The following is a 27,128-nucleotide window of genomic DNA, read 5'->3' as shown; positions in this document are numbered from 1 at the left end:
AAAGTACAGTACATATGCTAAATTGATCAGGAGATCTTTGGATCACAAAGACCATAAAAAGCGTAACAACTACTGATATGTAACATCTATAGAAGTGCTCTAAACGCTTAGCCACAATCAAGCAATCAGTGACCTAGGCTTGAAAACAAAGCACACTCTAATACAAGTTACTAGTGGCCAAGAACAGTAAAAAGATGGATTTGTAAAACATTGCATTGAAGTATCTGCTCACAGTTTATACACCTCTTTCTTTACAAATTGTGACAACAGCAACAATCTGCAAGAGAATGCGATTCTTTGGAATCACCATTTGGTTATGTGTTAAGTATTTCACATTACAAAGAAATATACGGCTTCAGACATGAAAAAAGGAAGAATAGGTCCTTAATGCTGTTAAAATGCTTCAAAACTGTATTTTCTATAATTCATCTATTTTATCAAGTTCATTTCTTATTGTCCCTTTTTGTGCTACTGGGACAGTCACTCATAATTACATACATAATTTACATGTGCAATTCTAAGGCAGCACTTAGAAGCACAGAAATCAAATTTTTTCTGGTTTAGTTTCAATTAGTTCACTTCAAGTGATGCCTTAAAACCAAGAGGCTGATCCCTGTAGTACCCTCACACCTTCCTGTGTCTGTTAACTGAAGCAGCAGAGAACAAAGAGCATCTCACGGCCAAGCCACTTCGCCTCCCCAGGGCGGGTGCTTTGGATACAAATCCTCCACTTTTGTTGTTTCTTTGGATGCAGAGAAATGTAGGCAATTCTGAAATTAACTCCAGCACCCAAACTATAATAAAAATATTGATATGATGGCCTAAGAACTCTAACATTTGGTCAAACTTAATTCCTCATGTTCTATACTCAGAAAGAACACGCTTAAGTTTAATGTCTGACTTGGGTTTGGGGTGTTTTCTTTCCCAAAACCGACTCAAGGAAACACATACAAGCAAAAGACTGTTGCAAACTTTCTCAAACATGTAATTTAGCAAATGCTAAAGAAGCACTTAAAAACTGATTGCATATTTACTAACATTTAGCCATATGAGTTCTGAATCATAACAATTTATTGCATAAAATCATTATCCAGAAGGAAAGAACCCTGCCTAATGGTAAATAATAGCCTTGATACTTTCTTTTCAAGTAGCACTGTCTGCTGAGAAGTGAGAACAAGTGCTTTGGAAATTAAATTCCACTTTGCACTGAATAAAAAGCAAAGTGGCAACAAGAACAATATTTCTAACTTACGATTAAATTTGCTTGTAGCAGAGCAGTAACTATCATTTACAATAAGCTCTTTTGTTAATAGATTCAGTATGCAACTTTCACCCTTTATGCTGTATTTGGAATGTGACATTAAAAAAATATTTCCTTAGGGAATCACTTAAGAAACAAAGGTTTACAATACGACACTGAACTCCTAGATATCATGTACTCTTATCCCCTCACATTTATTTCTAATGTGAATTTGGAAGTATACATAAAACTACTTCAATTCCCCCATCAGGTAACCTCAATGCTTAGCCTCACCTTCATCAAAAAAGAATCATTAAGTATACTTGAGAACTTTACTTTTAGATCTATAATTTGATAGATTCTGCATTTTAAAGATATAAGGGCCTACCAAACAGTCTCACCAATCATCTCAGCAAAATTTCCTTCAGCCTTCACTTACAGACGGTCTGATGTTTTGATTAACAGCAACAAAAAGTACTCTTCCTTCATAAAAAGGGTACCGGCAATTATCTTGCAGATACTGATCCTCACTGATTGAAATACCAGTCATCACCAGGACACTGGGAACACTATGAAGCAATAATTATTTGTAACAGTATTCTCACCTAAAGAAGTCCATGACACACTAACATATATTTTCAAACGACCACACAGTTACAATCCCATTTACTCCTTCCTTATTTGTTTACCATCACTTAAACAGTAACAATTAAAAAACCAGAAATGTCTATGCAAGAATTACCTTATAATAAAATTGAATGGTACAAAGAATATATTTATTCCACATGAACTACATTTGTAGTGTGAAAATGCTGCATTAATTCCACATACACTACACTAGGAGTGTGAATTTTCCATTACTAAAACTCAGTTCCTCCCAAAAGCAATGTCAAACATAATTCTGAATGGAACAAAATAATAACACAACTATGCAACTAGAAGCTGAGAGATACGTGCAAGGGCAATAATTTAAGACAGGAACAATAACTTCAGAATTAAAATTTTGTAATATTATTTGACTTAATACCACTAGCTGTTTTAATAACTATAAAAAAAAATCCTTAGTTTTTCATCTACACAAGAAGGCAAATTAACACTTCTCGGATACTGTATTGGAAAGAAATAAAAAGCCTTCAAAACAAGTAATTTGACATAGTCGCACAAATAACAAGTTTTCTGTCTTTTTACGCAAACACAGTTCAGCATTGTATTTAAGCTTCACTGGCAAGATTAGACAAGGAATGGCAATGTCCTCACTTAAGTTTCTTTGAGAGCTGACAATCTTGGTTAGCTGTCAACTGTTCTCTTCTGTAAAGCTTTCTGAACAGGACAGAAACACTGAGTCCAGGAGGACACTGCTATGAAAGTAGCATCTGGCTTCTATAGACTTGCTTGAGCGCTCTATGTCTAGCTGTCAGTCCAGATATAGAACTGGAACTACGATTTCCCGTGGTCTTGGTTCACCTGTCCAAACTGATTTGTTGTCACCCACAGCTTTTCTGACATGGCCACATTTATGCTGGGAACCTGACTGTGCGCTGTGAGCTGGTCAATGAGAAAAAGAAAATGATACCGTAGCAAATAGCAAGATAGAACCAGAGAATTGAGGGGACAGCAAATGGCAATAGTTAACTTCTTATATTTTATCTTACCAGAGTAAATCAGCGAAAACTTAGTTACCTCTCTTTTAAACATATCGCATAAAGCCAACAGAAGTGACTAAAAAGAAGTGCTAAAACTTGTAGTCAGCAGCATGATCATGGTTATTAAATGGTTTGCTTCCTTGTAAAGAGAACACATTCCAAGATATTTCTTGACAGTGACCTCAAAAACAAATTTTCATAAAGCAACATTTATTTGTTGAAGCCCAGACAGAAGAAACATGAAAACAGACTGTCTAAATTATCACCAATAAAGCTAATTAATTCTATTGACCCTTCTCTTACCAATTAGACAGCACTCTTAACAACGTGTTACTTCTACTTGTCTCTTTTCCACCTCGAACAATCTTAAAATTTAAGTATTTTTTAACTGCAGAGAAAACTCACAAGACTTCATACTAAATACAAATAAACCAAACAGAATGGGATGATTCTGCTGTTGGCCTCAGAGCCTTCTCTCCAATAAAACAGGCAGCTCCCTTTAAAACTAGAAATGTTTTTAAAAACCTATTTTCAACTATAAAAGCATACAAATGATGCCAAACAGAAGCTAGAGTGGACACTGCATAAACCACATTTCAAATAAATTTTGGCTCAGTTTCTCAAATTCATAAAAATGCAAATAACACTGAAGAAGGCTACTCATAACAATAATGGCTGTGCCAAACTTCACATCAGCAACAATAAAACAAGTACTTTAAACAGAAATGACGTTTCATAAGGATGGTGTTCATAAGCAGCTACTCTGTTTCAGAGACGTGGATGTAAAGATGTAGAGACGTATGTGTGCAGTAGTAGTGACAGCTGATGTGGTAAGTATTTGGGAATGTTTGTAGCAGGGTCACAACTTCCTGCCCTAGGACCTTCCACTTATTTGTGAGGAAATGTATGAAAAAGTCTTCCAACTTTTGGTCGCTTGGGACAAGAACGCGACTAAAATGGAGTAAATGGGTTTACAAGCACTTATGGCTTGTTGAAAGATTTTAAACCCTCCAATTCATCTTTCGAATCACAAATTTAACTAAAGCACTGATGAAATCTGCAATACAGAATTCATATTTACGATTACCAACTTCAACGTTTTCCATACAATTACTATTTTTTACTTTTGTCTCAAAAATATAGTCTGCAGATGATAGTTTTAAGAGGCATCATTCTATAATATTTTGGTACCAAACACACTGTTTAGGAAAGCAACTACCCAAGGTTGCACTGAAGTAAATTTCATGTGTTTGACCCATGCTAAGATCACTTATATTGTGTGCCACTGTCCTCAGCACTGGTGAGGTTGCACCTTGAATACTGAACTGTGTTCAGTTTTGGGCCTCTCAGCATAAGAAGGACATTGAGGTACTAGAGAGAGTGCAGTGGAGGGTGACAAAGCTGGTGAGGGGCCTGGAGCACAAGTTTGATGAGGAGCAGCTGAGGGAACTGGGGCTGTTCAGACTGGAGAAAAGGAGGCTGAGGGAAGACCTTAGTGCTCTCTACAACTACCTGAAAGGAGGTTGTAGCATGGAGGGTACTGGTCTCTTCTCCCAAGTAGCAAGTGACAGGACAAGAGAAAACGGCCTCAACTTGTGCCAGGGGAGGTTTAGATCAAATATTAAGAAACAATTCTTCACGGAAAGGGTTGTCAGGCATTGGAACAGGCTGCCCAGGGAAGTGGTTGTGTCACCATCCCTGGAGGTGTTTAAAAGGTGTTTAGACAAGGTTTTAGGGACACGGTTTAGTGCTAGAGCTAGGTTACGGTATGGTTATTATGGTTGGGCTTGATGATCCTGGGGATTGCTTCCAACAGAAATATTTTTATGATTCTAAATACAATTTTTCTTTTGCAACATTATACATAAGACCTATTTACATGTATTTGGCTGCATCCCCAAGTTCTAAAAGCTTATCATATGAAGACTTACAGTCAACACATTAAGCCTGATGTCATTAAATGTAACATGCATCCTGTAAGACAAGTATTTCCAGTGGTGTTACCTCACCCTTTGTAATTCCCACTTTTCTATAAGATGCTCCACTTCACCTCCAAGAACTGTTGTGTTACCGTCATCCAACAGCAAGAATCCATTTCTCACTTCAACAATTCCTGAAAGTTTAATTTTCGTTCCAGGTGGAGTGTTCAGGCTACAATTAGAAACAAAGCCAAATACATTTATTAATATTCTGTCACCAAGAACATAAAATTCTACTCTTGTTATACTTACACTATTGTCACATAAAAAAATCTTTGCAATAATTCCTTCACTATGCACAGCACTTTTCAATAGCTTTTTTGGAACACTTCCGACTCATTACACAAAAATGCCATATTGCAAATTAGATTCTAACAGAGATGAATGTTTGCAAATTGTCTGTTTGGTTAAAATCCAATTTAACAATATGAAACTACGGATGTGATTTGTTTAGACTAACAGAGCTCCAAGTCAGCTGTCTAAGTTCCTCATCCTAGGATGTATTTATAGTTAATAAATAGAGGAACTCCAGATGGTTAATCATCTCATTTATTTTAGACATTTAACTTGGGAAAAAACGAAGAGCTGTTAGATAAAAAGCTTTCTATATATTACAAACAGTCAGGACTGTACCAGAATAAATGTAAAAAACATGCATCATTTAAAAACATAAGGACGGTCTTTGTGGTCAACTCCCACAAGAAGGTATCTACCCTATGAAAAATAACAGCAGATCCATAAAAGATCACGCATCTTCGACCCGTAATTAAAAGATATTATAAGAACAACAATCTGGAAACTATGGTTTTTCTTGTGAGAAACAAGATACAGTCAGAGTGAGCAGCAATAACCTCTTTAAAATATGCTAAAGCTATTGTTACTATCACAGGGCCATACCACACGGTAAGGAAGGTAAGGAACATTTACAGTGGAGTCAGCCAACTTCAGCACTAGTGGCGTTAACCTTAGCAATATGAATGGATTTTAGGTATTGTTCCGATAAAAGTAAAGAAAATGAGATCATAAAAAACAAGCAAGAAAGAAATACAGCAAAAAAAATGAAAATTATGCAAAGGGGTAGAGGGGTAAATGAAAACCCTAATAATGAAGAAATTCTAATTTAAAATAAAACTCTGATTTTTATTTATTTCAAAGAAACACTATGTACTGAAACAGCATATTATTCCAGGTTAACAATCTAACCTCAAACCTGAAACAACCATATACAACACAAATTAATTTTTCATACTGTGTTACTTGAAATCAAGAGCTCACATCATTAGTACAGAGTGATGAGTTCTCTGACATTTTTGAGCTTTTATCTAAAAGCTTTCAAATTAAGTCTTCCACTGAGTGTTCCAATTAAGGTATTCTGTGATTTAGAATCTACTTACACAGGAGCCTTTTTCCCTTCCTTTTCTCCTCTCTTTAAACTCATGTTGGAATATGACATTCTAAGTTCTGCTGGTTTAAGCTAAAATTAAAATATGATTGAGTGTTCAACCTTTTAAGACAGCATCACTCTAAACTGCAAGCTGGCTCCTGCTAAGGAGCAGTTTAACAGTACAAGATGACATTTAAAAATGTGGTATATATCTATATCTAACTGTTGCAGCTAGCAGATAGGAGATTTTTTTAAAATCAAAGTAAACCGAACCAGGGTAAAGAGCAAAGCACACCATGACTCCAGAGACTAAACACTAGAAATAATTTTCAGCACCTTCATAACCAAACACACAAAAAATCCCCACATTCAACAGTAATTAGCTCTCTTACCCTTTGTTTTTAACTGAAGAAATACTTGTTAATTCAGTTCAAGTTAAAGTCTTGCCCATGGTGAAGCAGCACTAGTTGCATTAAGTTAGGTGTGTCAGGCCTGTGATATTCCAGCGTCAGACAAAAGATCTGCTGCTACCAAAAAATGGGGAATTTGGCTCAAGTTTGCACGCACCCAAAACACTGTCTGTGATGTAAACTCCAACTCAGCAGATGACTGCAAAAATCCACCTTCTTCCATTGTGTACTTCAGCATAAACAGTACTGTTAATCACATTCATATACACCTTTGCATGCTGAATTTAAGGTTCTCCTTTATATATAAAATTTGAGAAGGAATAAACCTGTTCTGTCATGCAATTTTTCCACATATTACTAAGGATACTTCCATTATTTTAAGGATATTTAAGTATCAGAGCAAAACTTTGAAAAGAAAGTTGTTCACCTTATTTTTGACATGCTGCTGTATTCTATAGCTGTGCAGCTTGTGTGTCCATCGGTCATCTGTAAACGTAACATTCTGGGAGCAGCCTGAGATTCTTCATTATCCTTTGGTGCAGCAACATTGCGTATTTTCTGTATTTGCAGAACACATGGCCCTTCCAGCTACATATGCAAAACAGAAAAGACAAAACTGTTAACACCACGAAGCAAACACACTGTACTATCTAGACATGCTAACAGATGGTCCCAGGCAAAGGAAAGTTCAATTTGATCAGGCAGTCATGTTCAATTTCTGTCGTTCATGTACTGTACATTCGAAAGCATGATAAAAATGGCTTTTTCAGGGAAACAGTTGTGATGCTTCATACGTCTCTGCAATAATGATTATGGAAAAGAACTGAAAGAAAAGAGGTGAGGGGAGCAAACAAGCAAAACCACAACTACTGTCACCACTTCAAACATACTATGGAGTGCAGATAAGATTTCACCTGCTGTACTGCGGGGTCTCATTTACAATTATTACAATGACTACAATTAAAGTAAAATTGCTTTATAAAAACTAACTAGTAACACAGCGTCTTCAAACAGGTACAAACACAAAAAAAACAAACAAAACCTGCCCCACAAACACACTTCATCACATTTAGGTCATAGCAGAGTACACAGTCATTCTGAACCCTCTGAGAAATAAAATCAGCTGCTCAGCTGACCTCCACCATCTAAGACAGCAGGCAAGATGAAAAAGTGACAACTTCATCAACTTCTTCCCTTTGAGAAACAGACCTAGTTAGCCCAGAAGAACATAAAATCAGAGAAACTAACCAGGAGACAGATATACAAAAAGAAGAGTGAGATAAATAAAGAGAAGAATAGAAGCAGTGAAACTAAATAAATTAGAAGATGAGGAAACATGAACTTTATTTGGGATGAGAACAAAAAAGAAAGGAAAATACTTTGGAATACTATTAAAGCATGAAATCATACTAAGAAGAGGAAGAAAACTGTCACTAACAGGAATAAAATTAGCACTCTACAGAGTTCACATCTTAAATGGTTTTGTGACCTTAAGGCAATAGTAAATAACAAATGAAATTTTCTATGTAATTTTCCTATTCTTGACACCTTCAAATAAATTTAAAATTTGAAGGCATCTGCATCATTTATGGCTTCAAATCAAACCAAGGAAAATGCAGCACTTGGGATGAAGGATTTCTCAGAAGCTAAAGAATTATTTTTATTTGAAATCGAGCACTAGAACAGGCTGCCTAGGGAGGCTGCAGAGTCTCCATCTCAGAAGACACTGGAAAGCCATCTGGACAAGGTCCTGGGCACCCAGCCCTGGGTGATCCTGTTTAAGCAGGGATGTTGGACCAGACGATCGTCCCTTCCATCCTCAGCCACTCTGTGATCTTGTAACTGTTTTGTTGTATACATTCCCACATTATTATTTAGGTAATGCCTTCATCCTGAAGTTCCACACAGTACAGCTGTAGCTTGTTCTCTCCAGGAGTTATTTACAAACTGGGCAAACAACTGCACACATATTAAGGCTGGAATGCTATGAAAAGCAATTCAGATGACTTTAATTTAAAAAAGAACAAACAAAAAACTAAAAGAAGAGAAACAAGTAGAAAAACAAAGAAATTGCATTTTATGTGCCAGAGTAGTAGTATAAACAGCTTTCAGTGCTTGCTTAGAGTCCATAGCAGGGGTGTCCGACTCATTTTCACTGGGGGTCACATCGGCCTCGCGGTTGCCTTCAAAGGGCCGAATGTAATTTTAGGACTGCTACATTTATACAGTCCTAAAATTACATTCGGCCCTTTGAAGGCAACCGCGAGGCCGATGTGACCCCCGGTGAAAGTAAGTAGGACACTCCTGATCTAAAGGATTAAAATAAGAGTACAGAACATAGGTTAAATGAGCTGAGGAATGAAGATTAGCTTTATCCGCCATTAACCCCATAATTAATGCTCTGCCTACTTTTTCAAGGTGAAAAATATAATAATAATATCTTATACTATATAATTTCATTATAATATTCACAGTGTAGGTATTACATTAACGTATGGGAAAACTACTGGATAACTCAGAATCTGAAAACTGAAAGAGCAGAAAAAGGCACATAGTTTAAATTAATTGAAACAACATTCCTATCATTTGTTCATGTGTAGCTAGACCATAGGCTTCTCCAATATGAAGAAAGTTATTTAAATACTTATATTACATCATGTTCAAAAAAACAAACAAACAAACAAATAAAACAAAACCAAAACAAAAAAACCCACAACCCTGAAACATTATCTACACGCACTGACTGGAAGGGACTAACTGCTCCAGCCCTCTGACCATCACCATGGCCCTCATCTGGACCTGCCCCAACAGGTCCATGTCCCTCTTATGTTGTAGGCCCCAGAGCTCACCACAGTACTCCATGTTCTAATAAACCAATCTCTTCAGATCCCTACAGAGATAAAATTTTAAACCATGTCCAATTCCTATCTATTTTCAACAAGTTTTGCAATATAGCAACTAGACAATACTCTACTCTTTTCAAGATTGCTATGGCACTGTCTTCCTAGAGGCTTTCACACACTTAAACTGGTCCGGAACCAAAAACCAGTAGGCCTCTCACAAAAATGTAGATTATATCTAACATTACATACTTTTTTGTCAAAAACACAGAAGTAATCATGCCTTTTTAAGAGCTCCTGAAATAGGCATTAGGAGCTAAGAACACAATCAAAACACTGATCAAGGTGAAGAGCTCAAGGCCCACAGATTACGTAAAGCTGCCAAACAGCCGTTTCTAAAAAGACTATGTCTCAGTTTGATCTGTCAGTATTACTGCACTCATAGTCTTGTCAAAATCATCTCAATTGGAAAAAAATAAGCAAGTGGCTAAAATTATGTAGGATATTTTTTGACACAGGCAGTTTCAAGCGCAGTTACATCAGGAGATCTGATGTAGCAATCACTCTCACTGGAAGGTGAAGATGAGCACCTCAAGACTGCAGTAGTTTTGGTAAATGCAGATCAGTTGTAACTGGAACAGCATATCTGATCATTCCCACCCCCTTTATTTTCTAAGAAAAAAAAAAAAAAAAAAGCCTGTAGGAAACCAAAATCTGCAGAAGAAGTGGCATTTAAAGGCAACAAAGCACAGTTAGTTGCAGTAAAGTAATTAGATGGAAGTCAGGAAGCATATGAGTAAGCCTGAACAGGAATTAGAATCCCTGGCAACTTATGTTTTAACTGCTTGCCATCAATCTGCCAGTACTCAAAAAGCAACTCTCAGAGCTCAGAAATTAAATCCTTTCTGAATGCTCATGAAATGAATGCTTCCATTGTAATGCAAATACTCAAGAGAAAATGAGTTATGCCTTGAACATAACATCATTACTAAATTATACATTATAACTATATAGTCGTCTTTGCATTTTTATTCCATTAAAATACTTAACCTATATTTATGGCATATAGTCATCTAGATGGAAATATGTGGGTTCAGCTTTTTCAAATACTATGCAAATGTGGCCATCTTGTGGTTAAGGCTGGTAATATTTTTTTTTTTTAATCCATACAAAACACAGATACAAATGAGTGAATAAAACATTTCTGTGTATTAATGATTGAAGTTGAGAACTACCTATAACGGTCAAATACCCATGTTGTTTTACACCAGGACTCTAAGCCAGCTTTTATGCAAATATTTGCCTATTACACTAACACTACAAAATAAAAGTTATTTTCTATGCAAGATGGAAATATATAATGTGTTCTCAAGACATAAATAAAACCGATCCTAGTCTTGGATGAGAGGAACAATAGTAATATATAATTTCTATTGTTTCCTGAAGTGTTTCTGAACCACAAGTGACTGTTTTCTGAGAGATCACATTAAGGAGTCACTCCTATCCCAACCATATCCTTTACTTATATAAAGCAAATACTCTCCTTTATAAACACATAGTTTCTGTAATATAAAATATCCATATATATTCCAAGCTAAATACCAGCAGTTATTAAATAGCCAGATTTTGTTTATGTTACTCAAAAAAAAAGAAAACACTACAGTTAAGAAAGCAAAGATTTAATACACTATCTAAAAGTCTGGGCTAAAAACTATAAGTAAGAATCTTTCTCAAACACGGACTTTTTCTGTGCAGTCATTACTTCTTTTCAAAACTTGGAGGATTATTATCCTGCAGCAAATGGTTTACGGATATTTGTTGGGGTCTTTTTTAGAATAATTTTCTACAATGTATGATCCAAATAAAGACAGTTGATTAAAGTCAGATCAAACTAAATTTTACTTGATGTTCACATGTAAAAAAATCTTGGCTACTTGATAATACTGATATGTAAGTCCCTATGATTTAATAAATGCTATTTGTTAAACAAACATCTGATGTTAACCAAGACCACTAGGGGGCATGTTTTCCTTCTGTCCTGGCTTGATTCCTCCAGCTTCTTGCAATTCCTGCTGCTGTTGTCAGGAGTCATTACATACGAGAGAAAAAACAAACAAACAATACCCTTTTCCTTCCATTAAAAATGGAAGGAGTCTGTAAGCGCTGATCTCTCTCAACCTTCAGACAATCTGGGAAACAGAAATAACTTGATTCAAACCAAGTTTCAAAAGGAAAGTTTGGATAGGACTGGATTCCTGCAGCATTCAGTCCTATTATCCAGTCTTCCATCTCCATCAACTGTGAGACAATCCCATGCAGAAATTTATGAAATCCTATTCAGTAACAGTTATTTTTTGTCTTTTTATTTAGGATCCTACATATATACTGTTTTGTATTGCCAGTACGACAAACGAGGACCCTCAAAAGGACACACAGTAACAAAAAGCAGAACATACCCTGAGGGGAGAGCAGCAAGTTTAATAGGGATCCTTGAAAATTAAACTAGAATTGGATTTTTTTCCTCACCTTTCCAGCTTTTTCATTTTCTGAAATGTTCAGTTTTATAAAATACAAAAGTATTTGTGTGTCTACAAGTGCAGAAGTTTTTTCCCCATGAAAGGGTAGCTGTTATCTCACAGGTATTTCAAAGCACTAACCACCAGTTTTCAAGCACACATCTCTCATTTTTCTGCAGAGGTTTTATATTTTGTGGAAACAAACAGCACAATTGCACCTTCACTTGTTTGAGCTGAGACACCTGAAAAACCCAAGTGATGACCTGAGCAGTTAAACTAGAAGCAAACATTTTGAAGCATGTAAGTAGCTTCTCACACATAGTGTCCATCAAAGCTTTTAGGATATTAATGACTCTGAAAACACACTACAATTACAGCCATTTTGAACTGAAATAATGTTTCAACAGCATAACTAAATAAAGCAAGCATTACCACACATAAAACCTTCACACTCTGAAGGATTGCATTTAACCAAATAAATTCAGACATCGTGAATATTACATGATCTGAAATGAAAAATTCAGTAAGACTCCAATTAAGCAACTGAGAAAAAAACAGCATAAAAACATGGCATAAAAAGCAATTATTTTGCTTGTTTGCTGTATTTCAGAAACAGGATACTGAAGAGGAAGAAAAATATTAAAATCATAGATACAAAGAACGGCTAAATCAATTTTTTGTAGGTGGTACAAAAATTTTTTAAGCACTGAAATATCTTGAAGAGCACGTTATCCAGAAACCTAAACAGGTAAACAACCAGTTTTGTTTTTTTTTTTAACTAATACCTGCAAAAAACATAGCTCCACGTTAATAAAACTTTTCCCAGAAAGTTAATTTATTAAGCAATGTGTTGCATGCATAGAATCCTGCCTGGCCAGAAGCTATGATCCTGCAATACACTATCTCTCAAGTGGGCTTTTCGCATCTAACAACAACGTTCCTGCTGTTGTTCTTGTAGAAGAAAGTGTCTGCAGCACTCACTGTTCCATTTAGACAGTAGCATCAGCAGAAAAAAAAAATCCTAACAGTTCTTAACAGCCTTTCTTATCAATCTTACTGTCTAAAAACAACACCCCATGATTTATCACTATTGGAATTTCAACAGTAGTGAAAAGTTTCTCCAGAACCATCTAACATGGTTTATCCACATAAATTATAGGATACATAGTCACAGGAAAATTACATTAAGTCTATAGCTGTAATACTGTAGATCAGTAAGCAAAGTAATACAGCATCAACGTGTATCACAATCATACGGCTGCTTTGCTTTATTCATAACCTGCTTTGACTGCCCTCCCAAAAATAAAGGAGGAGAAAAAAGTAACTTCTGATACCATGTCATGATCAAATAGGTTAAATTACTTTTGAGTGGTAACTTAAGTTACTAAGATTGTTCACTTTATTTAAGCAGTACAAAGTTGAGAAATAGAAGAGTCCTCTCTGCAGGAAGCCTAGTGGACAAAATAATATGTTAATATATTTATCCTATAATATACTCAAATATTGGGTTCTTTTGTATGTGAAATAATGACAAAACCAGACAGGTGCAGCATAGAAAGCTGTTATCACACAGTAATCACAGAACATAGAAAAAGTGAGGTAAAAATATTGTCTACCTTTTCCACTTTTCCACCATTGATGTCACTGGGGAGGAATTTCTTGCCAATCGTTCTTAAATCTGTCTGAAATTAATACAGAAGAAAAATATTAACCTAAAATATCCTGTTTAAAAAAAAAAATCATAATAAAAGATTAAAAAGAAGGGTATTTCTTCTACAACGGCAACTATTTACAGACTATGAAAAACCCCCCTCCCTATAACTGCATATGATGGAAAAAAAAATAAAAATCAACTAAAGGAGCTTACAAAAGAAATTCTTTTGCCTTTTAAAAGATACTCTTGTTTTAAGCACATTTTCAAAGATAATTAAAATGCCTTTAGTAGATAAAATGACAAAATAATGTTTATTTGACACAACTCTGAGGTTTAATATAGGTAAATTAATTTCTTTGCTCTCCATCTGGCACTTAGAGAAAAGCATTTTTACTTTGTGTGTTTTTACATGCACAAATCCTTCATAAAAGTTTGGGATGATTTTTGTAATTATACCTGGAGTAAAAGGTTACATCATACTTCCACTAAATGCTTCTTAACTCAAATGTCTGATTACTTCTTTGAGAATTGAGGCAGACAGCTAAATAACATTATTCAGCAACTGTGTAGCATGGCAACTGACAACATTGAACTGAAGAATTCCTATGATCAAAGGAACAAATCTCCACAAAAGCACTTATCCCACCTAACGTTTTTTGGACAAGCATAGCAATCAGGGTGACATGTGACAAAAGGATGCACTGGATGGCTAAAAGGTGCAGCACATGAAATTAGGAAATGGAGTAAAAACTAATTAGACTTTACAATGTGTAAAGGCTTTTAGTCCATTTACATTTGTTAAGAAAAAAAAATAAAGCACAGCAGTGCATCTTAAAAACCTATGCTTTCTAAACTCCTTTGCTTGAAATAAACCTGTTGTTTTAAATAGAACATGCTGGTGCAGATTACTGTAGTGAACCTAAAAGCTTTCTGTATTTATTATGATCATAAGCACTTACAAAAGAAGGGTTAAAAGTAATTACTCCTGGAACTTGTACACTAACTTGCCATTAATATATGTCAATGGATTATTGTTCCAGCATCCTAATCTAGAACTGAGCAACATATTTTAGTATCTAAAACACTGTAAACAAGTGTTTTATTCAGTTTTTCAGTGACAAACATTGGTACCCTACAAATAGAAAACTACTTGTACTGATGTTTTTAGTGTATTTACTCCAAGTATCTATTCAGTGGATAAACGCTCAACCCACTTTCTATTGCACAAGAGATCCACAGAAAGTGATAAGAAGGTACATTCAGTTTTCAGCCTGAGCCCACGCGAGGGAAATGATCTGTCATCGGTCAGTTATTTATCTCTGAACAGCACACAGGCTCCTATAAAATGTTCCAGCATGTTCCATATCCAGATAATAGACAAGTCTCCAGTAAGATGCTTTGCAATCACAGCAGCAGGGAGTGGACAACTTTTACAAACTCTTTGCAAGATCTTATACAAAATAAAAGCATCAGACGGAATGAAGCTACATTTATATCTACTTCATATTTATTTAAGCAATTCACACATACAAAAAACAAATTTAAAAAACTTGGTTGACTTCTTGGTTTCTTCTGCCTGAAACATGTCTCTAACAGTCAATGAAAGAATTTGTGCATGCTACTACAACCCAGAAACCTAATGCTTATTCTCTGCATGTATTGTTGTATATTCTTTGCATTTTTGCATTATAATTTTGCTTTATTTCCTTTCCAAATTAATTGCATGAATTGGTGCATTCATACATAAGAGTGATTGAACACATGCTTCAAAGAATAAATGCAAGGAGCGGAAAGGATACTCTTGTCAGCATATCATCTTAAAATCAGTAGAGGTTGAATCTCAAAGATGGGCAAAATAATTACTAACAATTCTCATTTACAATTTCATCAAGAAAGAATACTTTCAAGTACATTTTTTCCCCCTGGAAGTACACATAGTTATTACAAAGGACAGATTTTACATAAATCTATACACAGCACGTAAAAGCTTTAAAACTTCTGAGTGTGGATGACTAAGTTTTAAACAAGTAAAACATAAAATTGATGAAACTCTACCTCCTGATTTTCACATAATACATTAAAAATAAGTAACAAATACATGGATTAAGTAGCTTAATCATCTTTGTGGCTCTAATGACTACTAATTCCAATTTCTACAGTAAACCAAAATAACATGTTTGTAGTTATATAAACACGTACACGTCACAGGAAAAATCACCATTCATTTAAATACGTTTAAGGAGTACCATGTCCAGAATTCAAACTACGTACAGGTGTTTTATTCATTCCAACAAAGTAGTATTTTCTGCTACAATTTCATTGCCTTGTCAGTACACAACACTTCCTATTTTATTACTGCTTGTACTTGGATTTTAGATTCACATTTCATAAACATAAAAATACTTTCCTACTGCAAACTGTGTTCATTTTTCACCTTCACGTTTCACAGTTTGGAATAGGTTTTATTTCCAAATAAAGTTCACAACTCAAACACACAAGGAGAGAGACAGGTACTCTGCCCTTTATATAAATCACGCAGACAATGGTACACTTAATTAGCCACACAAACCTGTACTTGAACCATTAGATATATAATTTTTAATATAATACATTAGAAAAAAAAGTTTTCACAATCATAACTTACATTAAGGGCAACAAGGATAATGTCATTTGTATTAACTTTTTCAGAGGAACTTATGCAAGCCTCAATTCCTTCATCTGAAAGATACCTGTTAAAGAAAAAAAATTATGTTAGAATATCACATGATTCATTAGGCAAATATTTTTTTCTGTATATAAGATTGTCTTTACTTTCTATCTTTTGCACTGCTGAAGCATAGATTTAAAAGTACTTGGAAAATAACTTGATGTAATTGACAGAAGCTGGACGCGATGACCCTTGTGGGTCCCTTCCAACATGAATCAATTGACATGAATCAATTGACATGACATGACATGTAATCGATTTCCTTACACTGAGATTGAGTGAGAGGTTTCTTCCTTCATAATTCTAAATAAAGGAAAAAAGTGCACTCTACTTACAAAGTAGCAACAGATGATTATGTGGAACAGTGCAACACTAAGTTCCTGCCTCCCCAAATTATAAGAAATTAATTTCAAAATGAAATGAACTTGCAATTAAAAAAAGAAACCAAACCAAGCCAACAAAAACCTGCATCCCACACACAACACAAAATGCAACCACATTTGTTTCTGAAGAGAGAGACCACACAGTTAAGCCTTTGAGGGCTGGGGCACATAACACACTGCCATCCTGTAAAATGGATTCTTGCTTGTCTGGGCTACACAGAAATTGACAAGGTTGTAAGCACATTACAGTGTATCAATAGTCGAACAGGGTAAAAAAGCTTTAAAAAAATAGAAAATCTCCACAATCACATTTAGAAATGGCATTTGTGACCTTCATGGTGACAGTCCAAGATGAGTATCTTTCTGCAAAAATTCTGAGCACATACCATGCATTTGTTCATCTGGAAACTAAGTAAGTTTTAAACTGATTCAGCTAATGAATTCAAAAGGGCTGATGTATTCTAATCCCTAGAAACACTTAAAAAAACAAAACTTGAGTGGTCATAAGTGGTGACATTTGTTATTCATTTTCCCTACTATTTCCTATCTGAAGGCCCAGCTTTAATTTTTACATATCTAGCACCCTGCCTTCTCTGCACAGCTCTTCATTTTATTTAAATACATCACAGCAATCATTAAATAATTGATATTTGCTAGATACTCAGCCTGAAACTGTGCTTGCCCAAATAACATTTAAATAGCTGACTACCCAGAATCCACCATTCCCCAAGGAATCAAAGAATTATTTAAGAAAGCAAGTTTAACATACATTAAGAAATATTGAAAATAAGAAATACTTGTTTTTCAAGAAAATTACATCCATAGTGTAAATTATCAACAAGACAAAACATTTGAAGGCAAGTACACTTGACAGGCCTTTTTGATTCTAGCCCAGGTAACATTAACATCACCCTCTTCAGCCTTGCCAGTGTTCCCAGACTAATTAATGATCCCAGCTGTGCTCTCACCCAGACATTTGATAGGATCCAACTGTTCAGGTCAGACACTGATATCTAGCAAATCCTAAGGGACTAGACCAGCATCACCAGAAAAATAATTTATTTATATATATATATATATATATATATATATATATATATATATATATATATATTTAAAAAAAGCACAAGCAAAAAAACCACACCACACACAAATGCCAAACACACAGATATACTGAATGGAAAAAAAAATAGCATATATAAAAACATTGGAAGAAATAACCCTATTTTTTATATAAAAGGCAGATGCTTAAGAAGAATATGGTGGCAATATTTGGTGGCTTGCACAGGAATGCAGGATTTCACAGCTGAGCGACTCTGAGCTCAAGTATTGGGACCTGTGAAGATTCATGTAAGCACTGTGAATTAGCAGATCTCATTAGCTGGTGTCAGAAGGTAAAGTGGAACAGCATTCCCACTCCGTGCCAGAGGAAACTAGAACAGATACATCCTACAGGCACTACCCTACTTTCCAGGCTTCAACTGAGGTTTAATTACACCAACAGACTTCCTAGAAAGAGCAGCATCATAAACTCTACAAGTTTACCTCCTGTTATCTTCAGCGTAAAATTGAACATAAGTTCAACAACATGGGTTATGGGGAGTGCAAGTCTTGCAAAGATTGCTGATCTGCTTCTAACGTACACTAAGTCACTCTTCAATTCAACTGAAGCTAGCAAGACTGCAGGTCTTAGTTACTTAGCCTACTATGTAATAGATGGAAGCACTACTGTTTTCCACCAAGGAGATAATGTTTTCAAAGAACAAATAAACAATCTGACCTAGAATTAATTTTTCCCTGTATAAGATGAGATTAATTCTGCTATCAGAAAATTCACTGAGTCATGTTGTACTTTTTCACTTCAAAGTGAAGACTGAATCACAGCTTCCAAAATACCCCTCTGCTTTAGTCAAAATTTTCAGTTTATAACTTTTTAATATATAAATTTATATATAAATTTTCAGTTGAGTTTGTCTCATTATTTTGTACGTTTTCTGAGACAAGAGGATAAAGAGAAACTCATTGAAAAAGACTCATTTTTGACTTGTGCTAATTTGAGCAACAGCCCTTAGCAGAAAACATTGCCCACCTGACTGAAATCTCTGCCAACATAAAGGCACCAGCCATGAAATGCCATTGGGGACACCTGTTAGTTTGATTTAAGCAAACACTAAACCTTTTCAGCAAAAGATTGATTAACACAGTTATTAAAAGAGTCTTCAAAAAAGCAAAATCTGTCAACATCAAAGTGGGGGGGATATTTTATAGTTTGGGGTTGCTTGGTTTGGTTTTTACAGATATTACATGAAAGTTTAAATCCCTTAAATGTGTAAAATCAGGATCAAAATTACTTTCAAGAAAAAGGATTTAAATCAACAAGTATGTCAGCAAAATTATGCTGAAGAATTTAAACAGAGAAAGCAACAAAATCAGCAGAGCTTTCCAGTAAAGCATCAGGTGTTACTTGTGTGGAACAGGACATAAAACCGCAGATTTCATCAGAAATGTTCAGAAATTGGGCAGGGAACAAATCACAACCAGGAAACACATTGCACCAGAATTAGCCAAAGCACAGATTTCTCCTTCTTTAATAGAAGCTTGGAACTAGAGTGTATCAAGTCAGTCTTGTCCACTTTGCCCTAATAGCTCTCTTTTACCAAATACTTTCTGCAGCAATGAGTATTCCAAATATATGTTCAGATTTTCTTTACAACCTTACTGAAAGTTCTTGTTTAAAATAAACTATTTTAACTTCTCCTCATTGTCTGTATAGTCTCCCTAAAGAACTACTTAAGTTTTAGTTTTGAATATTTCCTGCTACAGGTTCACAAATTATTTAAGAAAAAAGAAAAAGAGAACAAAAAACCCACCACAATATTTTTAGGAAATCTTTGTTTTAAAACAAATTTATACAGAAAAATACAGACCTATACCTCTCAAGTATGAAAAGGGAGTTACAATTGGCAAAATTAACTTTCCAGATCATATAATCCCTCCCCCACAATATACAGATTATTAAATCTTAAATTCTTTTTTCCACACTCTGAAGGTAACAGAGTCCCCTTTTCTATCTGCTCTTAGTAAGAATCATAGAATCACAGAATCGTTTTGTTTGGAAAAGACCTTTAAGATTGAGCCCAACCACTAACCCAGCATTGCCAAGTCCACCACTAAACCATGTCCCTAGGCATCATATCTAAACATCTTTTAAACACCTTCAGGGATGGTGACTCAACCACTTCCTCAGGCAGCCTGTTCCAATGCCTGATATCCCTTTCTGTGAAGAAATTTTTCCTAATATCCAATCTAAACTTCCCCTGGCACAACTTGAAGCTGTTTCTTCTCAACCTATCACTTGCTATTCTGTAGACCAACACCCTCCATGCTACAAACCTCCTTTCAGGTAGTTGCAGACAGCCATAAGGTCTCCCCTCAGCCTTCCTTTTCTCCAGCTGCTCCTCCTCAGACTTGTGCTCCAGACCCTTTTTCAGCTTTGTTGCCCTTCTCCAAACATTTTCCAGCACCTTGATGTCCTTCTTGTAATGAGGGGCCTAAAACTGAACACAGTGTTTGAGGTGATTTGCTGGCAGTAGGACCTTTACAGCATAGGGCCACTCTATCTTTTTGTTCTCCGTATTAAATGAGAGAAAAAAATCTGACCCTGAGCACCAAAGACAGCAAAAATCTCCTCTAGTGTCAAATAGAACAGCTCTGCAGCTCTGTGTCTTTATTATATTCATTTCAGTGCCTCCCAACATCTACATTACCCATTCTGCTCATTTTGCAAAATATTACGACCTATCAGAACCTTCGATAACAAAAGGTGAACTACAGTGTGATCCTATTACATTAATCCCACACAAGGGGCAGGAAGCAATCCTAAACCACCCATGAACCAGACCACACTGCTGCAAGCAGCTCACAAGCTCCCAGTTCCCAAAAGGGACCTGGCAGCACTGTACAACCAGCATCCCTGGCAATTCTTGCTCTTCATCCCTCCATCCCAAGCTGTTCCCACCATTTCTTTAGAAGACAAGGTGGGATGAGGAATAACCTGACACAGAAATGCTGCTGCTGCTGCTGCTAACAGATTTCCCTTTGTCCTTCCAGTAAACAAACATTTCAGAATTATGCACCTTTGCTTAAGGAACAAATAAATAAATGGTAAAATAAATGGGTGATAAGCATAGAGAGGCAGCCAAGCCCCACAAAGCTCTCTAAGAACTCAAAGGCTTGCCAGTAGCTGACCACTGACATCTTAAACTGACAGCAATGAGAAAAATTAATGTATTTCCTTTATATATGATACTACTCCAGAAGATGGGCCTGAAAGACTTAGAAGGAAGCAACTATGTTCCAACTGGCAGCTTAATTTTTGGCTTTATCCTCCAAAATCTTAAAGTATCCCAAAGAGATTATTATATTTTTGAGGAAATTAAAAAAAAGTTTAACACCACCTCAGAAAAACTCCAACACACACACAAAAGCACAATGAACTTTGTGAGAATTGGTAGCTACAATAATGTACATTGCAAGTATCTTTAATTTCCAAGTAAAACAGTACTCACTAGACTTCTTTCTTGCACATGTTTTAAGTCACTCTCAAAAGTTATAAATTGAAGCAATGCAGACAATTCAATTGATTTCAAATGAATTACACCAAGTAATGCTGCAAGAGTCACATAGGAATTTTGTGGCCTTGGAACATTAATCCAAACTTAAAAAGAAAAAAAAAAAATCAGTTTACAGCCAAATAGGCACAAAACTGCTGCAAATGGTTGGAATGGTTATTTGTAGACCATTCTCAAGAGAGAGAAGACCAGAAGAGAGGAAAATAAATGCTTCTACTGCAATTCTTCCACATTATGCTTGCTGAAACCTGAGGGATATCTCATCTATTCCTTCCCCCCACTCTCAGCTCCACTCATCTGAGACACGTAGCAGTACAGTCCTCTTAGCAACAGCCTTTGTCAGAACATCCCCTAGAAAGTACCCAGATTCTTAACCTACCTTCAAACAAAACATTAAAGCAAAGCCATTAGTAATGAATCAGCATTTTCTACAGGAACCATTCACATATAAATCCAAATATGCAATTTTTCTGTCACAACGTTCACAATAAGCTTCTAGGAAAATGGATTTCAGTAATCGTTCTTTTGTAATACAAAGAAAAATATATTACATCAGTGACAGGCGGAGATGTTTCCCCACTGCTTCTTCATATCAAGTATGGTATTGATTTAATAACCCTCTTTCGCACATTATGAGGGGCACATTCTCCTTTTCGGCGCTTCCCATTGCTAAGGGCTGTATCTCTGTAGTACCAATCTCACCTGCGCCTCTACTTATTTTTTCTTCTGCTTTACTTCATCAAGAACAGATTACACCTGACATGACTAAATAGACAGATTTCTGTACTGCTACACTATTACCACCTATGTCTGAGACTCTGAAGACACAGGCGGTATCAAAGGAAGATGCATTTTTGTTTGTCTGCTCTATATTGCTGGATCAAATACTCAATCTGCAGATAAACATGCATGTGTTCAGAAACACACAATTTAAAAGGTTTAAAATAAGAGCCTTATTCTAGAATTAAATCTACTGGGTAAACTTATTTCCTAATAATACATTTTTCATAAGCAGCTTTCCTGAAAAGCATGTTTTCTCTGTTTTTAATTAACAGTTCATCCACACACACGAATCTTCAGCCTTCCATCTTTTTTTCTATCCTGCATTATATTTCTCTAGAAAAACTCTGTCATTTTTTCCAGTCACCTCTACAATTAACATTTTATTAAGCAGAAGCTTTCTTCAAGGAAGTCAGTAAATAAGTGACATCAATATTAAAAAACATGCTCTATAAAATGTATGTATTTCAGATTCACAGCTCTTCACAAAGTCACTATGATACTAGCACAGAACACAAACCGTGTTAACAGTACTTCTTGTAATTCAGTGCAAGCCACATGAAACAATGCTGAAATTTTATAGGAAATTTTCTACAGCTATTTTCAATATATGTACACAGAAAACAGAATGTTTCTTCCACTACTTCATCAAGAAATCAGATTTAAACAATTATGCCATACTAATAAAGGTTTAAAAGTAAAAATAAATTGAAAATAGCTTTCAAATTTCTCTTACTTGATAACACCACAATAAGAGAGAGCAATTTTAACCAAAACACAAAGTGCAACTTCAAAGCATGCACTAGTACAAAACCACCACTGGGTGCCAGTATTGTTCCATAACAGAAGAACCATATCTCCTGTCTTAGTTATTTTGAAACTTGGAGTACTCTTAACAGGGTTTCAAAATGTTCTCCCGAATTTCAGTTGTCTCAAGGAATTACGCTGCAATGTTACAAATTTTATTGAGGGGCTATCATTAGAAGTGTTAAAAAAAGAAAAAAAAAAACCACCAACACAAAAAACCCCCACATACTTTAAAACATTATCACGCTAAATACAAAAAAAAAATCAACTTTTAAAGGTTTCTTCATATCCTATAACCCACATAACAATACTGGGAACGCATCTCACACTGTTGTTTCCTTCAACTTATTTCACTTAAAGAAAAATGTAATATTGTACAAACTACCAGACAAAATACAATGGAACTTGCGGTGAAAAAGAACAGAGAAGATTTTAGAAAGACTGAAAAAACCTGCCAAAATCAGGACCAAATGTTCCTTTATCCACAAGGCAAACGTCTGGAGAGACGATGGAGATTCAGTGGCATTCTTGGCAATTTTACTATTAATATTCTCACACTCAGAAAAGCGAAGTTTTTCCTAATGTCTAACCTCACTGCATTGCCATCTCTGGACTCTTGCTTTCTCCACATCTGTGGAGAATAGACTGTACCTCTTCTTTTTGCAATCACATCTGAAGACTTAGTTCCTACAACTTGTACATCTTGCTCTGTATCTTGTGCATCTGGATATCCTCCTCTATGTCTTCTACTTATACTGATGATTATTGCTATCCAAGAATATTTTCACTCTCCTATCAGTTCTCCAATTTATTAACATCACTTTGAACTCTCACCCTGAGCACTCACAGCTTTGCATTCCTAAGGAGCTTTATCTTGTGTTTAAGCTTCACACTTCATGCTCCATCATCCAGGTGTTTAATGACAGTATTAAATAAAAGTTGAACTAGAAGATGCCTTCATGCAGCCTCTGCTTTTTACAGTGAACCATTTGTAACCATTCCTTCTGGTACAGTCAAACCAGTTTTACAGTTGCCTTACAGGAACTTAATCTAAATTGCTTCCTTATTTCACTCCTTAAAAATGCAAAACTAAATTGCTGAAATAACACAATGTACTGTATTATATCACTACTGAAAACTCACCAAGTTTTAAGTGGAATTATACTAGTAAAAACCTATTTGCACTATCCAGAAAACACACTGAGAATTACAGAATTCTGCTGCCAACTAGGTAAGCATTTAGATGAACAAACACCGAGGTACTTATGCCTACCTTTAAACTTATTACTGACGTTCCTAAAACTGGCACACTGCCACTACAGCACCTCTGTTGCCCAGGCAGTTAAGCTTTCATCACAGCTACCAAACTTTTCCCTCCTGGGAATATACCACTTCCTCAAGTGCTGTCTCCAACCCAGGTCAGGCTGAAACCCCAGAAAGGAATCCATAAAATATACATTCCCAAGCTCAAGTTCTCACACGTTTAGCTGACAGAATTTAAGGCCTAAACCTCTCTCAGATGTCCATGACACTTGACTTTCAATAAAAACACCAGCTAATAAAGCAAACGTATTTTTAGAACAAAGCAAGCAAAAAGGGGATTTTTTTTTTTTTTTTTTTTTGCATTACATATTAAAAGCAGAATGTCTGTCATTACTGTCCCTCCTTTTATCAAATGTGGGAAGCAAACATAAGTTAATTATCTAGCAGTAAAATCTGTTTTGTCAGTGAAATCATGACCTAAGGAAAACACAGCAGACACACAGAGCAAAGTTGGGGGGGGGGGCAGGAGGAAGAGAGACAAAAAGAAAAAAAAAAAAAAAACAGTATTTTAAATAAGGTAAATGCATAAATGCATTAGCTGCTTCCTAGGCTATTTCTGCCTGAAACATAAAGGAGGAATGGGACAACGACCAATAATTTAAGAACATTATGGTTCTAAACATATGCAATACCGAACACCACAAAAATTTTTTCATTGCAATAAATAGTATTAGTCCAGCATCTGACAGTGAAGCCCAAGGTGGGTACCCACCAAGCTGCTCCTTCAGGAGCCTCCTGCTCCCCACCCAGCCCCTCTGATCTTTCTGCAGAGCCGGTTCCTTCCTCTCCTACCAACACCACAAAGGCGAAGGATCTGGGTGTAACTGCTTTCCCTCATGAGCAGCATTTCTCCTTCCTCCTGCAACACCACCAGCTAGAAGAAGACACTTGCCTTATACCTTGGTCAGTAGGTCCTGGGACAGGACCTGGTGGCAAGAAGGTTTCTGCTAGGGGCTACCAAAGGCAGAGGGGGCACCCCAGCACTCCCTTCAATACTTAAGTGCTTCAAAGTTTGTATTTGTGTCACGATTTTTCAGTCACCTTTTCTAACCCAGCTTCTCATCCATTTCCAAAAGACAAGGACTATTTTTATACAAGAGCTTGAGTAACCAATGACAGTTCTAGAATAATTCTTTAGTAAATTTGACATGCAAACAGAAGTATTAGTCTATTATTAGGTTAGCCTGACAGTCCATCATACTCTCACACACCTCCCTAGACCCACACACCACTCTTCTTTTTAATTACTGGCATATGTATTGTTTTTTTTCTCTCTCCAGCCTCCCTGAAATTATTCTGTTCCAAAAATTAACTATCAAAAGCAAGTTTTCAGCATATTCTTCATCAAATTCTTCCACAGAGAACATGCATTTTAAGCCATTTCAACACTTGTGTCAGTGAGGTGTTTATAGTAGCACATCCCACAGTGTGAGACGCAGTGTGACACATGCTTTTTGCAAGTCTGTTTTCTTCCATAAAATTCCTACTGCTGGAAATGCAATTTTATTACAAAAAAAATATAATAAACAAACACAAAAAGGTTTAAAACTATATTATGAGGCAGGCAGCATATCTTCCACAAGCATTTCACAACTGAAAAAATTAAGAAAAACTTTGTGCTTGAACCAAGTATAAAACTTTTAACACCTTTACAGCCACGTTACCTATCTCCAATAAGCCCTGAACAAGAGTCAGAAATCCTAGAAATTAGAGAATGTTTCATGACACAGTTCTACAAGAGGATGGTTTTGGGACACCCCCCGTTACACTCCAAGCAAGCAACTGAGAAAGGGAGGAATGCATGTGGAGAAGCCCCACTTGAACCAACAAGCAACGTCTAGGGAGTGAACCCTTTGAAAAAGCTGCACAGCTGCTGATATTACTTCTTTTTGCTTTCAAACAAAGCTCAAATTAAACATCCTTCATTGAATGCTGTAACACTCATTTCTTTTCATTTGCAACTGTGAACAGAGTTAGAAACCATTGAAGGATAGGATAAAAGCTACAAGTAAAGTTGTGAGATCTGTATGTGGTAGGTTTCAATAAATCACACACCTGTATTTTTAGGGTATTATCTGTGATATACTTTTAAATTGTATTAGCAGCACTGTGAGTATATGCAATGTAAGCACCCTCAAGGTTTACATAAGTAAACAGCCATTTTATTTTCAACTTTAAAGCAACTGCAAAAGCTATACTGATAAATATATTAACAGGTGGCTTACATTACAAAATTATCTAACAAAGTATAAATATTTCATATTTAATATGTCAAAATCTGAAGGACTTGTTAGAAAGTAGAGAATTAAGTAGATTGAATGGATGAAAAGTAACAGAATTTTCCCCCAAAACATGATTGCAATTGCCAGCTGCTTAGCATCAATCTAGAAGGAACTTCTGCCCATCTCACCCATGACCGTATTTCTACTTCTTCAGTCCTTCGTGAACACAGGAGACACAGAGTGTAACTGTCTCTACTGGAAGCAATCAACCAAGTTCCGTAACCCAGAAGTAAATATAAATCACATCAAAATGCAGACCCAGGAATCACTTATTTCTCCACCATGTATAGGTAAGACTGGGATTGTCTGAGTCAAACTGAGAACTTCATCCTGCTTCTGTGGCTGCATAATGTCTTTTGATTATGAAGATTAAAAATGTATATAGCTCTTGCTTAACTGTGCAGACAGTTACATACAGAATCTTATACAGAGAGAATGAGCTGCTATCAAGTTCCAGAAAACAGACAAAAGCTCAGCAAAAAATAGTTACTTAAGATACTATTAAAATATTTTTAAACTGTGAGGAATTACTATTTCATGATGAAAGGA

At 35.8% G+C, this 27,128-nt stretch overlaps 1 protein-coding gene across 4 annotated transcripts in view; it reads right to left on the bottom strand.

Moving 5' to 3' along the window:
• The window catches only part of TDRD3 (tudor domain containing 3), a 99,735-nt gene that overhangs the window by 44,366 nt on the left and 28,241 nt on the right, over positions 1-27,128 (bottom strand). Inside the window, exons 2-6 of one of the 4 annotated variants that reach the window (XM_065055231.1) lie at positions 20,150-20,313; positions 16,311-16,395; positions 13,629-13,694; positions 7,084-7,244; positions 4,893-5,034 (exon numbers count right to left, since the gene is read on the bottom strand). In XM_065055231.1, coding sequence (XP_064911303.1) covers positions 4,893-5,034; positions 7,084-7,157 — 216 coding nt within the window. In that variant the 5' untranslated portion in view covers positions 7,158-7,244; positions 13,629-13,694; positions 16,311-16,395; positions 20,150-20,313. Of the gene's footprint in view, positions 1-4,892; positions 5,035-7,083; positions 7,245-13,628; positions 13,695-16,310; positions 16,396-20,149; positions 20,314-27,128 lie in introns of those variants that run through there. The other 3 variants (XM_065055246.1, XM_065055227.1, XM_065055239.1) reach the window with 3 other exon arrangements.

Source organism: Columba livia, chromosome 1 (assembly GCF_036013475.1).
Source record: "Columba livia isolate bColLiv1 breed racing homer chromosome 1, bColLiv1.pat.W.v2, whole genome shotgun sequence".
NCBI lineage: Eukaryota > Metazoa > Chordata > Aves > Columbiformes > Columbidae > Columba > Columba livia.
This window is presented reverse-complemented; position numbering and strand designations above follow the sequence as displayed.